This window comes from Myotis brandtii, unplaced genomic scaffold, assembly GCF_000412655.1.
Source record: "Myotis brandtii unplaced genomic scaffold, ASM41265v1 scaffold482, whole genome shotgun sequence".
Classification (NCBI taxonomy): Eukaryota; Metazoa; Chordata; class Mammalia; order Chiroptera; family Vespertilionidae; genus Myotis; species Myotis brandtii.
In genome coordinates, this window is record NW_005368420.1 from 309,786 (window position 1) to 325,127 (window position 15,342).

Sequence of the window (15,342 nt, forward strand, 5' to 3'; positions counted from 1 at the left end):
CCTTTCAGTCCACAGGCTGACACTCTATCCACAGAGCCAAACTGGCTAGGACTTCTCTGTTATTTTTAAAAACAACTTTCCTGTTAGTTTTTTCCTCTTTTAAAATGGAATTTATTGGGGTGAAATTGGTTAGTAAAATTTTATATGTTTCAGGTGTAAAATTCTATAATACATCTGAATATTATAGTGTGTGTTCACCACCCCAAGTCAAGTCTCTGTCCATCACTTTTCCCCACCTTTATCTCCCCACCCCCAATTTCTTCTGGTAATCACCATAATGTTGTCTGCATTTATGAGTTTTTCTTGCTAAATTTCTTCACCCTTTTCATCCAGCCCCCTTAGACACAGACAACAGTATGGTGATTACCAGAGGGAAAGGGGTGGGTTGGGGGTAGTAAATGGTAAAGGCTGTCATATATATAGTGATGGAAGATCATATGACTTTGGGTAGTGGGCACACAATACAATATACAGTTCATGTATCATAGAGATGTACACTTCAAACCTATATAGTCTTATTAACCAATGTCACCCCAGTAAACTTAATAAAAAATATAAATTGAAATCCTTATGGCATTTTCAATAAAAAATAAAATAGAAAAAGATTCTATGATTTTTTTTTATTGTTGACAGTATTACAGATGTCCTCCATCCCCCACCCCCCAGTCCTTCCCCACCCAGGCTTTCTCTACACTACTGTTTGTGTCCATGGTCTATGCATATATGTTCTTTGATTAATCTCTTGTCATCATCCCTTTTACTTCCCTCTCCTCTGAATTCTGTCATTCTGTTCCATACATTCATGCCTCTGGACCTATTTTGTGCATAAAAGTGGACCAGTTAGGTGAGAGGAGTTGGATAATACTGCGGTTCCTCTGAACAGTCAAAGGATAAAATAAGGCCCTGGTTAGTGTGGTTGAGCTTAGTTGGCTTAGTTGGTTGAGCGTCAATCCATGCATGGAGAGGTCATCATTCAAATTCCTGGTCAGGGCACATGCCCGGGTTTCCAGCTTGATCCCCAGTAGGGAGTGTGCAGGAGGCAGTCAGTCAATGTTTCTGGCAGGTCTCTCTCTCTTTCCCTCTCCATTCTTCTCTCTCTAAAATCAATAAAAACTTCTTTTTTTTAAAGGAAGCTGGCCCCCACCAGTGTGGCTCATGGTTGAGCATTGACCTATGAACCAGGAGGTCACAGTTTGATTCCCGGTCAGAGCACATGCCTGGGTTGCTGGCTCAATCCCGAGGAGGGGACATACAGAAGGCAGCCAATCAATGATTCTCTCTTATTGATGTTTCTCTCTCCTTCTCCCTTCCTCTCTGAAATCAATAAAAATATAGTCCTAGCCGGTTTGGCTCAGAGCATTGGCCTGCAGATCGAAGGGTGCTAGGTTAGATTCCGGTCAGGGGTACGTACCTCGGTTGCAGGTTCCTCCTCAGGCTGGGGGCCTGGTCAGGATGCATGTAGAAGGCAACCAATCGATGTGTTTCTCTCACATTAATATTTCTCTCTGTCTTTCCCTCTCTCTTCTGCTCTTTTTAAAAATCAATGGGAAAACATCCTCTGGTGAGGATTAAAAAATTAAAATATATATATTTAAAAAAAAAGCTGAGGCATGGTTTAGGTAGGCTGGATAGAATTCCCATATTTTACATGGTATGGATACTAGATAGTAAGTTACTAATAGAATAGTAGGTAGAACTCCTATAATAGAAAATAATGGAATAAATCGAAGGAAATCAGAGTGGGGCAGTTATGATGGGTTGTTTTGATTTTTTACCTAGATATTCTACATTTCTTCATTTCTCTACACCGTCAATTATGTCTGGTATCTGATATATTTTTAAAAAAAGCTGAGGCATGGTTTAGGTAGGCTGGATAGAATTCCCATATTTTACATGGTATGGATACTAGATAGTAAGTTACTAATAGAATAGTAGGTAGAACTCCTATAATAGAAAATAATGGAATAAATCGAAGGAAATCAGAGTGGGGCAGTTATGATGGGTTGTTTTGATTTTTTACCTAGATATTCTACATTTCTTCATTTCTCTACACCGTCAATTATGTCTGGTATCTGTACAAAGAACTAAGGATGAAACACACCCAGAGTGGACAGAGCACATTTTCCTTGGTAAGTTTTATTCAAAGTTAATAGTTAAGAACAGTATGCTAAAACAAACCCATATATCCTTGATCAATATTGTAAACACTCAGCACAGACTAGGTGAATTAAGATTAATAAAAGGAAAACATGTTCTCACTGAGTTTCTATCCTGTTAACATGATTTCCCCATATCTCATACCCCCAAAAAAAAAAAAAAGACTCCATTATGGGAAACATTATGCACAGTACTGCCATTCCTGCCTGGTTCTATTCAGTAAAAGAAATAATCCTGGCTCTATGCCAGTACATCATTGTTGCTAAAGATCTTGGCAAAGAGTCAGGGGAAGTGTTCAGTTTGGAAACCTGGGATTTGAACTATAGGTATGGAAAGGGCGAGTGTTCTGCTCTGCTGTATTTTTTCAGTATGAGTAGGTAAAATATATTGGTTTGCAGAAGAGCAGGGGAATTAATGTATGGTAATCAGAAAATAAGATTAACCCAGGGAGAAGTTAGTTGTCTTTCCCCCTTTGGTTCACAGAGTTTTGGCACTGTCTAGCATTATAATTATTCACTAAGTCAGTATATCTGGACTCTTTGTGTGCATGTATGTATTTTACATATCATATAATTCACCTATTTTAAATATACAATTCAGTGGTTTTTAAAGTAAACTTATCTAGTTGTATAGTCATCATCATATGAAAGTTTCAGAATATTTTCTTCACCCCAATAAAATCTTCCATGCCCATTTACTGTTAATCCCCTTCCTACCTTCTGCACTAGACAAGCACTAATCTACTTTCTGTCTATAGATTGTTCTTTTCTGGACATTTTATATAGATGGAATCATACAGTATATAATTTCTTTTGTCTGTTTTATTTAATTTAGCATAATGCTTTTGAAGTTTATCCATTATAGTATTATATAAGTAATTCATTACTTTTTATTGCTGAATAGTATTACATTGTATATTTTCTTTCTTATTTCTGACTCTTTTAGTATATCACTAAGTGATCTTGGCAGAATACATTTTTATGATATGAGCAATTTTCATTTATTTAAATGTCTTTATATGTTTTATAAGCTATAAAACACTAATAAAAGAAAAAGAAGCAAATTAACCATACCTCTACAATGCCCACCAGCCCATCAGGAGTGAGTATGCAAATTAACCCAACAAGGATGGTGGGTTAATTTGCATATGCAGGCACCTAGCGGCTGTGTCGTACCCATGGCGACGATGCAGGCGTTCCACACCACCCCAGCCGCTCTGGGCCTCTGGGCAGCGTGGGAAGGCGGAGGAACGAAGGCAGAAAGACAGCTCTGGGCCTCTGGGCAGCGTGAGAAGGCGGAGGAACGAAGGCAGAAAGGCAGCTCTGGGCCTCTGGGCAGTGTGGGAAGGTGGAAAGGTGGCTCCAGGCCTGAACTAAGGCAGAAAGGCAGCTCCGGCCAGAGTGAAGGTGGTGCCGGCAGCCAGGGGAAGGAAGGCCCATTCTTGCACAATCTTCGTGCATCGGGCCTCTAGTTATACATATTTTTCAAAATATTTTTATCGATTTCAGAGAGGAGAGGAGAGGGAGAAGGAGATAGAAACATCAATGATGAGAGAGAATCATTGATTGCCTGCCTGCTGCACACCCCTTACTGGGGATTGTGCCAACAACCCAAGCATGTGACCTGACTAGGAATCAAACTGCTGACCTCTTGGTGCGTGGGTCAAGGCTCAACCACTGAGCTACACCAGCCGGGCAGAACAAAATAATTTTTGAAGAAAAGGGAGAGAGAGACAAAGATTAACTGTCATATATGGTGTTCTATTGCTTTATAGTCATACAAATGCACATATTGTGCTTTTCTTTATGTAACACATGCTATAACACTAATATTCCAAGAAGATAAACTTTAGCCAAAAAATTTAACTCCACTGTCTATTATTCTGTCATTTTAGCTTTATTCCTAAAGCCTTGACATGTTTTTTTTTTCATGTTTGAGTTCTCTTTTAAATACCCTAGCAAGACTTATGCCCTAAACTTTTACTAATAAACTTTTTTATCAGAGATTCATTGATATCCAGTTAAGAATAAGAATTAAACACAGGATAGCCACCTGCTGGATAGAGGATATAATAAAAAGAGAAAAAGGGACATGAGTGGGAGAAGTCACCAAAGACTAATTTTACTTATTTCCCATTTTGAAATAATTTGCTATTCTTGATTCAAAGTTCTTAAGGCAAGTCAGTTAGTCATCTCTGGTTATTAATTAATTGCTCACTTAATGCTTATTGATCCCTAACAATGCCATCCCATATGGTCTCTACCTTAAAATAGAAAAAAACAACAACACTTGTTTTCTCTTCTGTTATCTCTTTAAGGTGTTATGTTCAATATCTTTCACCATAAATTCCTACTGGGTAGGGACCATTCTTCTGTAGTTTGTTTTACAGTGTCTAACACAACTGGAGATTTTTGAAATGTTCTTTCTTCTAGAATCTAACAAGTCTTGAAGGGCTTATAATCCAAAGGGTTTATTTGACCTTGCCCTTATTATACTAACCCTGGCCTGTTATACTTTCTGCTGGTCATCTTTCTTAAATTTATTTTTTATTATCTTTATTAATTTTTTTAAATCCTCACCCGAGGCTATTTTTCCATTGATTTTTAGAGAGAATGGAAGAGAGAGGGAAAGACAGAGAAATATTGATGTGAGAGAAACACATCAATTGGTTGCCTCCTGCACTAGCCCCAACCAGGGCCCGGGCTGGGGAGGAGCCTGCACCCGAGGTATATGCCCTTGACTGGAATCGGAACCGGGACTCTTCAGCCCACAGGCCAATGTTCTATCCACTGAGCCAAATCAGCTAGGGTCTGCTGGTCATCTTTTTTTTTTTTAAATATATTTTATTGATTTTTTACAGAGAAAAAGGGAGAGGGACAGAGAGTAAGAAACATCGATGAGAGAGATCGATCAGCTGCTTCCTGCACACCCCCCACCGGGGATGTGCTGGCAACCAAGGTACATGCCCTTGACCGGAATCGAACCTGGGACCCTTGAGTCCGCAGGCTGACGCTCTATCCACTGAGCCAAACCGGTTCGGCTGCTGGTCATCTTATACATAGACTTTCACTCCATTCATAAGGAGTAAAAATCCCACACCTCCCTGGATATAAAAGAAGAGGATTGAACTGTTATTAGAAGATGGAACATTGTGTGATTTAACATTTGCCTTTTTTTTAAAGAGAATTTGTTCTGGTAGTCAAATCTTATATTAAGCTACTTCCTACAGGTTCTCTTTGTGACTATTGTTTAGAATATAGTAACACAGATAAAATTCTCTTATCTCCTATGCTAAGGAACTATTTCACTGAATTTTATAGCAAATATTTCTTAATGAAGCAAGCTGACTCTTGGGAATTTTTATTCTGTCAAGTGACACATAATAACCTGGTATTTATTATAACATGATTGGCAATATCCTAAGACATTGCTCACATTTATCCTTTTCATAGGTTATAGATAATACTTATCGAGTTGGTCAGATAGCCATCATTTCGTCAAGGTAAGATATTTTGCTTTCTTTCCTAGCAAGGTGTGGACTCTCATTATTCTGGGGTCTAGGTGGGAGCAAATAGGAGAACAATGTCCTTTATATCTATTGAGTCTGTCATGCCTATGTCCTCTTGGAGCCTTACTGAGTAGGAAGCAACAAATATGTGATCTTTGGTTCCATTTTCTCAAATAGGCAAACAGTTTGAAGTTACAGATTTGGGTTTTAGCCTCAATTCTGCCATCAACTCTAAGTGCCTGTCAGGTATTTCCCTTTAAGTCTTTGGACTTTTAATTCCTTTCTACATCTCTTAAAGAGTTGTAATAGGGGCTTTCAAGATCTCATCTACCTTTATAACATTGGGTGAGATTCTTAAAATTATTAAGCCCAGAAGGGGTCTGGATTTCATTTAAGTGGTCATTACAGAGTTGGTTTTAGATTTTGTAACTCTTACTCCTGGATCTTTTCTTCTGGATAATAATTGGGTTATTTAAAGGTCTATTTTAGAAAAGCTCCCAGGAAAGGGCATACGAGAATGAAGTTATTTCTGGTCACCATGGAAAGTGAAACAGACTGAGCAAGCAGAGAGCTCCTTGTAAAATTTTTCCTTTCATTTTGACCCACTTGGATTTTATCGGACCACACAACTCCCAGAGACTCTTTATGAAACTCTGTTAGTGTTCATTACCCTAAGTATAAAATGCATTCCTCACTTCTCTTCCCCAGGTATTGAAAAAGACAGTATACTTAAGGTTTTTGAATGATTTTTCTTAGAGAATTTAAATGTGTATGTATTAGTGGAGAGTGGTGGGATGATAGAGGGAAAAGAACAGGATAATATTTTGCAGATGGAAGAGGGCATAAAACAGTCTGAATATTAGGGTGATAAGTTTTTTTCCTCCTAGCCTGATACCTCTACTATTGATGATACCTGTATTCTGTCTGGGCAATGCCAGTGAATGTTTCCGCAACTTTAGCCAGAACCACAGGTAAGTAAGGACCAAATCTATCATTTTCATGGTCGTCTACACATACTCTGTTCTATAAATGGAGATAGAAGAGGACTTTCTACATACATTCTGGCTAAGGTGTTGTATTTAAAATGAGCTATGTGAATAATGAGAATAATGTGCAGTCAAGGCTGTAAATACATACATAGAATATAACAAGGTGACTAGAAAATAATGTGTCTATGAGAAGAAACAAAGTGTTAGCAAAATGATAAGTAAAATTTTATACTCATGAACTTTTGTTGCACTAATAGGTATCTCTCTAGTTTTATATCTGTAGCAGTGCTCTTGTCCATTGATTCTCTTCCTAGGTGTATCCTGATGCACTCACCACCATCAGCCATGGCTGAACTCCTGCCTTCTGCCAACACATCAGTCTGTAGAACACTTTATTTTTATGGGCTCATCATTTTCCTGGCCAGCTTTCTACTCAGCCTCTTCACCATTGTGGTATGGTGCCACCTTATCTGCCTTTATGAAAAGAAGTGGGGATAGGGAGGGATTGGGTAGTACTCCCAAGGCCTGGAAAAGATGAGGTGGAGAATCACTTTTGATAGTCCCAGACTTAACAAAGTGGCTAGGAAATATTGACAATTTAATTATTACCTTAGTCTTTTGGACTTCCCAAGATCAAATGATGAGTGGGAAAAAGAACCTGTATTCATTCTGTAGGAATTATCCTCATTCTAGAAGTAATATATGTTCTTGTGGATCCCCATGGAGGATCAGAGCAGAAAACTACAATGTGTCAAGTATATCCTTTATATAGAATGACTAGAGTGCCCAGTGCACAAAATTTGTGCACTTGGGTCAGGGTTGGGAGGGGGGTCCTTCAGCCTGGCCTGCGTCCTCTTGCAGTCCGGGAGCCCAACTGATGGCTTAGGCCCACTCCTGCCTAAGCCATCAGTTGGACATCCTTAGTGCTGCCATGGAGGTGGGAGAGGCTCCCGCCACCACTGCTGCGCTCACCAGCCATGAGCCCAGCTTCTGGATGAGCAGTGCTCCCCTTGTGGTCAGTGTGCATCATAGCGACTGGTTATTCCACTGTTCGGTCATTTTGCATATTAGCCTTTTATTATATAGGACTAGGGGCCCAGTGCATGAATTTGTGCAACTTTAAAGGAACTGTGGGCCATGAGGCTGCCATGGGCACAGGGGCAGGTTCCGCCCATCCTCTGCGCCCCTACCCAGCCCCTCCTGCTGCAACCTCCAGTCCCCTGTCTGCCAGCAGCCCCGTTCCCGCTGCTGCTGTTCCCACACGCTAACAGCGCAGAGCGATTGGGGCTGGCACCAGCAGCAGGTGCAAGCAAGGCAGTGCCATCAGTGGATGTGAGCAGTGGCTGCTGCCCCATTGCCCCTCAGGAGCAGGGGGAGGTGGAGAAGCCCTCAGGGGTGATCAGGACTGGTGCCAGGTGCTGGCAGCGGGTGCGAGCAGGGCTGTTGCTGGCAGCAGGTGCGAGAGGCAGCTGCCAGCTCTGATTGCTCCTTAGGAGCAGGGGGAGGTGGAGAAGCCCTGAGGGGCGATCAGAGCCAGCAGCTGCCGCTCGCACCTGCTTACGGTGCCGAGAGATAGGGGCCGGTGCCAGACACTGGCAGTGGGTGGAAGTGGCAGCTCTGGCGCCAGCTGTGGGTGCTAGTGCTGGGTGGGATCGCAGTGCATGGAAGCTAAGAATTTTTAGCAACCACCAGAGGCTCGCCCCAATGACAGTGACTGGCGCCCTGCCTTGGTCTGGTGCCCCCTCTCACCTGCTCCACCATCCCGCCATGGCCAATGCCCACCATATTTCACACTCTGCTGTCTGCTGCTGATGCCTGCTACGTTCCGCGCATGCCCCTTGGTGGTCAGTGCATGTCATAGCGACTGGTTGTTCAGTTGTTTGGTTGTTCTGCTGTTCATTCTATTTGCATATTAGAGTTTTATACTAGTATATATAGATACTTTGGAATGTGTGGGGTGAGCTTTGGTTTAATTTTCCAAATAATGAAAGAGTTTTCTTTTCTCAATTCTTTATTGGCTATAAATTTGTGATTATGATATGTCTAACTGGGTTAAGGTGCTAAGTGACTCAGGCAGTTATTAAGTACTCACCTGACATCATCAGAATTATGTACAATTAAAATAATCAGCTATGGGACAATACATTATCTATAATAATAAGAGCATAATATGCTAATTAGACCGAACGTCCTTCCAGATGAAGCCGAGGCTGTGAGGGAAGCCAGGGTTCCTGGTGCCTGCCGATGGCTGGAGGAAAGCCCAGGTCCTGGGTGTCAGAGGGAAGCTGGTGCCAGCAGCCGGGGGAAGGAAGGCCTACTCTTGCACAAATTTCATGCATCGGGCCTCTAGTTCATATATAACTGCCTAGTACAAAATCAGTAAGCAAGCAATATGCCTTCTGATTTTCCATATCTATTTTTCAGTATCATTTTCTCCTCTCTTTATATGTTAGTTCAGGGATTACAAACTATCTACCTGCAGACCAAATTTATCCCCCAAATATGTTTTGTTTCCTAGTACAGGTAGTACACATGAACCAAATATAATTGTGGAGAATTTCCTTTGATAATTCAAATACAAGTTATGGAGATAACTTAGCTCAAATCAGCAAGTTTGTAAAGATTGCACAATGACTAATTTACATTAAAATGGCTTTAATGGTTTATATTTAGAACTGATTGACAAGAGAGACAGGTAGCCTGGCACCGTGGGGATTCCTGTTTGCTTCTTCAGAATAACCCAGGCTTCAGTGGGCATTCAGAATTATCATTCTGATTCCTTTTTTAAAAATATATTTATATTGATTTCAGAGAGGAATGTGAGAGGGAAAGAGAGATAGAAACATGAAAGAGAATCATTAATTGGCTGCCTCTTGCATGCCCCACACTGGGGATCGAACCCACAACCCAGGTATGTGCCCTGACCAGGAATCGAACCATGACCTCCTGGTTCATAGGTCAACGTTCAACCAGCTGGGCACATTCTGATTCTTTTTTAAACAACAGATGATGAACTGATTCTACTAGCCATAAATATTCTCAAATAAGTTCAAGCCTCCTTTTGATTCCTATTTCTGTGGGGAAAAAAGAAACTTAAATGGCCAAACCTTTAGTTAATTGGTTGTTAATTTAGAGTATGGATCTGGATTATTAGGGAAAAGTTTCAAATTTGGTCAAAGTTGTTACCAAGATTATTACATAATTCACTCCCCACAAAAATCATGTTGGACTTCTGAACTGATTTATATTTCTTTCAATTAGCTAAAGGGCAAGAAAAGACCCCCCCCCTTTTTTTTTTGCTTACAGTTGAGAATTTAAGCTCAGTCACAGTGCTAAAATATTTATTTTAAGGATGTTAAGTATAGAATACTTTCTAACATAACTTCTAATAAAGGGTTTTTAAAGAGGGTTTGGTTAGATTTTTTTTTTAATCCTCACCTGAGGATATTTTTCCATTGATTTTTAGAGAAAGGGAAAGACAGAGAGAAATATTGGATGTGAGAGAATTGATTGGTTGCCTCCTGCACACACCCTGACCAGGCCTGAGCCGGGAAGGAGCCAGCAACCAAGGTATGTGCCCTTGACCAGAACCGAACCTAGGAAACTTTGATCTCTAGGCCAATGCTCTATCCACTGAGCCAAACTGGCTAGGGCATAGATCTTACTAGTAATTTTATTTCTCATGCATATTATGATCAGTCTCAGTGAGAAAATATCCTGAGCGTTATTGTTAAGGTTCGTGTTTTGAACATGGTAACCACAAGTTTGGCTAATATCTGTCTATTTCCCTAGCCAAGCAAAAGTTCATTCTGAAGATAATTTTCTCTCAGAAAAAGCCTGGTTTCAGATAGTAAAGACAGAGGAATGAGCTTTTCCTGCTATTAGATCCTAAGAGAACGTTCCTTCTAAAATTATAGGAGGATAGACCTGGGAAGTAACTAAGTCTTGGGCAAACTATTCACTGCTGTACCCCTGTCTAGGTCTTACTCATCCAAGCCCAGACTCTGTATAAGAAGTTTGTGAAATCAACTGGCTTTTTGGGAAGTGAACAGTGGGCAGCGATTCACATCGTAGAGCAGCGAGTACGCTTCTACCCAGTGGCCTTCTTGTGCTGCTGGGGCCCAGGTGGGTATCTTACTGGAAAGAGCTGGGCAATGAAGAGGGCATTATGGGGTTCTGATCAAGCAAAGAGGTCTCACCAAGAAGGATTACTGCAAATTCCTGTCCAGCTTGTAAAATTTAAGTTGTTCCCACTCATATTTCCCAGTTTTTCCCAACCTCCTTAAATTTTTCTTATGTTTTGCAAGTTAAGATAATTAGACATGTGATGCAACCTGATATGAGAGGAAATGTCCTGACAGAACTCAGAGATCTAATACCTGTCCATCCTGCTACATAAAGTTGTAGCAAGGATCAGATTGGATAATGTTTATGAAAGAGCTTGATAAACTCGAAAATGTTAAAAAGTGTGACTGTCTTCCTGTAGTATGTCTTGCTACCATTGCTGCACTAATAATCTGTAAAGTTTAATCACTGAGGAATAAACATTGGAGACCCAAGGCCCAGTGGTTTACATAATTGCTTAATCTTACTGCTGGTCTTCATTCTGTCTATAGCTTCCATTCTAAAAATGCTTAAGCATGTATACTGAAGAATTTTATGCTCAGGTAGCCAGTGCTGATAAGATTTATACTTTGTGTTTTCATAGCTGTCATTTTGATGATCATAAAACTGATTGAGCCACAGGACACCAAGCTTCACATGGCCCTCTATATACTTCAGGTAACACCTTCAACATCTAGCATCGATGTTCTCATGCCCTCTTTTCCTATTCTCTTATACTGCCATACCTCTGTAAGCAAAAATTTTTCCCCTCAGGGTATTTCTACATTGCAAAAGAGAAAATATATTTAGTTATGAAGGATGTGAAATTTTCCTCACAGATGTGGTAGATACTTTGTGAAAGTGCTCCCATGCATTTCAGAGCATATTTATGTGTGGTCAACTTCATTTTATTGATGTATGTTTAAGGGTTGAGTAACAAAAAAACAAATGTTCTTATGAAGCACTAATAATGACATGATTCTCTCCCATTCAGAGTGAATTGAATGGGATAAATGAGCTATTCTAGGTGAATAGGGAGACAGTAATAAAGAAATGGGACAATTCTCTTTCTTCTTCCTTTATCAAATTTAAGAAGACTTTTGGAGCTGACTAAGCTGATAGGGAAGTTTTCTCAATCCTGACCTGGGAAATGGGGCATTAAGGAGGGGCACTGAAATCACTTCATTGTCCTTATGTAAACACTAAAAAATATGACCAACTCTCTTTCAATCATTCATGACAAGGTACAGTGTAAAGAGTGAGTTCAGGAGAGCTAGAAAAATATTAAAAACTTATGCCATATCTTGAGGTATGGGTTAGAAGAAATATAACAATTCTTTATAAATAAGGGGAATGGGGACTATTCCCTGGATCTCTGAAAACCTGAAGGATGGGCTCCATCACCCCTTCATCTCCTCCAGGCTCTAACAGCATCATCCCAGGGTCTGCTCAACTGTGGAGTATATGGATGGACACAGTACAAGTTCTTTCAACTAAAGCAAGAAACTCGGCGTGATGCAGACACCCAGACACCATTATTATGCTCACAGAAGAGATTCTATAGCAGGGGCCTAGATCCATTGGACTCTACCCTTGCTTTTGCTACCAGCACCTCTACTACTCTTTGAAACTAGTACTGGGATACAGGAACTGCAGTTATTCCACACTAAAGGATTGGGAAAAGTGTTGGGGAACATCTTTAGTCTTTTGGAAATTAAAGGGAATATAGTGCCATGGTTTAGTAGCCATTCTAGGTGAATTGGGCAGGATCTTTATATTATTTTCAGATTCACTAGTGATTCTTAAAGTCTTTGTTCAAGGAGATGAAGCCACTTTTCATCTAAGAGAAGGACTTATTACCTTGGTGAATATTAGACTTGTCTAAGTCTTTTCTTAGAAAAATTAATTATAGTTTATTATTTATACATGCCACTTCCAGGTTCTCTATTCCATGGTTTCAAGTGAAGTAGGGTGGCATGCAACAGTTTTCTCAGCTGTCATTGCTATGTCTGCCTCTGAGGTTGGACAGAAAGTTTCTGTTCTTTGAAGAGGTTTGGAAACTCAGAATAAGCAAGGACAACAACTATCAAAAAAGTGACAGTGAGATACTCAGATGCACCATAGTCTAGTCTCATATGTTCAGTGCCATTCTAAGTCTTGACAGGGACCATCCTACTCTAAAAAATTAGGGCCAGTCTTTTGAAGTTACAGGGAATAATAAGATTTAAGAGAAATCATGACTAGAGGAAACTCTAGGAATCAAAAACTCTAAAATGTCCTTTACAAGCAGAAGTCCTAAGAAGGTTTAATAGTGCTGAAAATTGAATTAGGTTTAACCATTTGAACTTGCCATTTTTATAGGTGAAAATGGTCTAATATCAATTTTACATGGTTCAACTTAACAGAGCTAAATATGTTTATAGAATAAATGAATAAATGAATGAATGACTAGTAAGTAGAATTTGAACCTTTTGTGGGGCAAAAAGATTCCTAGACTAGAGCCTCATTTATGGGTTGGAATATCTAATCTGTTTCTTCTTGAATCACATAACAAGTAATGTTTGATCTTTCTAGTTAGGTTATGAACAAGTCCAATCTGAGGCTTGTTCTATGATGCCAAAACAAAGGGGAAAGCCAGGTGGACAAAACGGACTGGAATGATAAAATATTTGGAACTCATAATCATATGATTCTCACCTGATAAATTCCTTGGTCTGTCCAATGCAAAATCCTTAAGATTAAAGAAAATCGACACGGGAGGTTACAATGGGGGATTTGATAGGATACTCTGAAAAGGAAGTTCCAGAGAGTTTTCCAAAGGAGCTCTCCATAGAAATTTTAGGGAACTCAATAATAGCTCTTTAGATTTTAGGCCATGAGTTTCAGCCTTACTATGGAGGATAACATGTCCTTGTTCTGTCAACAGTACATCTTGAGTCTTCTCATTGCCCCAAAGCTCTGGAGAGCTGATTTCTGGGTAGCACAGAGCAAGAAAGACTGCCTCATCCAGGGAGCTACTTTACCTTTTTTTAATTTAAAAACTAACAAGCATTTGGGATATAGAAAGACAGATGGAAGCAAGAAAGTATTCCCATCTCCATAGACCTTGAGGGACACCAGAACTAAGGAGTCAATTCCTTAAAACATCCTTTTAATATTACTTCATATTTGGATTAATTATCAGAAAGATGGCAATTACCAAATATTTGTCAGATTTGTTCATTTTGCTTCTGCAAGATGAATCTTTTGCATTGACACTGGTCTTAAATCTTCTATGGATGTAGGCAAACAAAAGAATAGTGGAAATGAGAAGTAATAAAAGGCTAAGAAAGACCCAGGTTAGGCTGATCAGTATTTTGTCATACTGAGAGTCAGAGGGGACACATGAACCTGGGCCACTATTTAAACTGTACCCCATAACCCTTGAATTCATAAGGCGCTTAGACATAGACACAGTGGCAGTTCTTAAAATTGTTGCGAATACCCCTCCCATGACACGAGGTCAGGTTGCAGTCATAGTGAAATATAGTGGTATCTTAGCAGGTTTGATTTATACAGATCTTCTGTGGTGTCAGGGCCAGCCTGACAGGTTGAGCCGGGCTGAGGTAGCGAGGTGGGAATTGAGAAAAGAAAGAAAGACAGGAAAGCGGGATCAGGAGGACTGCAGCTCAATCAAGGAACTGCAGCAAGTTTATTAACCACACAATGCTATTTATACACAAGACACTGAGTAGGAGGTCTGTCAAGAGGAATGTATTCTTTGTTCCTCTTAATCTCTAAGGGAGGGACAGAGCAGAAGGACAAGCTCTCAGTACAGCATATCTCAGTAAATAGTTACAGACTTCTTGGTAAGCCATGAAAGGCTGTTCTCATTCTACAGAGGTTGCTCTCATTCTACTGATAACTGCCATCCAAACAAGTCTGGGAAAACTGTGTGGGTAAGGGTCCCAGCCTTGCTAGCCCCTTCAGGTGCAAGGACCTTGTCAGCTTACACCTGGTCTCCAACACTGTGGACCACCTAGGCTACCATCCTTCAACAACTTCTCATTAGCCCTGTCTGTGGCTTAAAAAAAACACATCTCTGCACTCTAACACCATGTGACTTGCATGAGGAACTGAATGTTTGATGTTTTTCAATGTATGGGAACTTTTAGATGTTTTCACATAGCAGCCTACCACATTTTATATCACACTTGCTGAGGACCTTAAAAATCCCTTTAGATTTACTGCCACAGTTTCTAGACCTGTCCTGTCTCTCTTGGTATTCATGTGATAATACTAACTTTCATGAGCACTTTCCAGAGATTTTTAACACACTGATTCTCTAGGCTTTGCCACCAGCCCTGATAACAATAACCTTGTTATTTGCCAGGGGCGCCATCTTGCTTGTAGGTATTTATCTGCACTATGTCTGCACCTTGTTTGTAGGAATTTGTCTGTAATGGAGGTACCATTACAGTATTCTTGGAGCTCTGAAGCGGCAAGGTGTAGTTGCCTTTAGAAGTCAGTAGTTCTTGCAGCAGGATCCAAATGTACAAACTGAACCCTTCAGCCAGCATGAGGGCAGACAACAGTGATTCTTTT

At 40.2% G+C, this 15,342-nt stretch overlaps 1 protein-coding gene across 1 annotated transcript in view; it reads left to right on the plus strand.

Annotated features, from left to right (window-relative positions):
- The window catches only part of TMEM116 (transmembrane protein 116), a 34,850-nt gene extending 21,647 nt beyond the window's left edge, over window positions 1-13,203 (plus strand). Inside the window, exons 5-11 of the mRNA XM_005876226.2 lie at window positions 2,025-2,129; window positions 5,610-5,659; window positions 6,553-6,636; window positions 6,969-7,107; window positions 10,635-10,779; window positions 11,363-11,436; window positions 12,180-13,203. Of these exons, the coding sequence (XP_005876288.1) occupies window positions 2,025-2,129; window positions 5,610-5,659; window positions 6,553-6,636; window positions 6,969-7,107; window positions 10,635-10,779; window positions 11,363-11,436; window positions 12,180-12,386 (804 nt within the window). The 3' untranslated portion in view covers window positions 12,387-13,203. The remainder of the gene's footprint in view (window positions 1-2,024; window positions 2,130-5,609; window positions 5,660-6,552; window positions 6,637-6,968; window positions 7,108-10,634; window positions 10,780-11,362; window positions 11,437-12,179) is intronic.
- The last annotated feature ends 2,139 nt before the right edge of the window (window positions 13,204-15,342 follow it).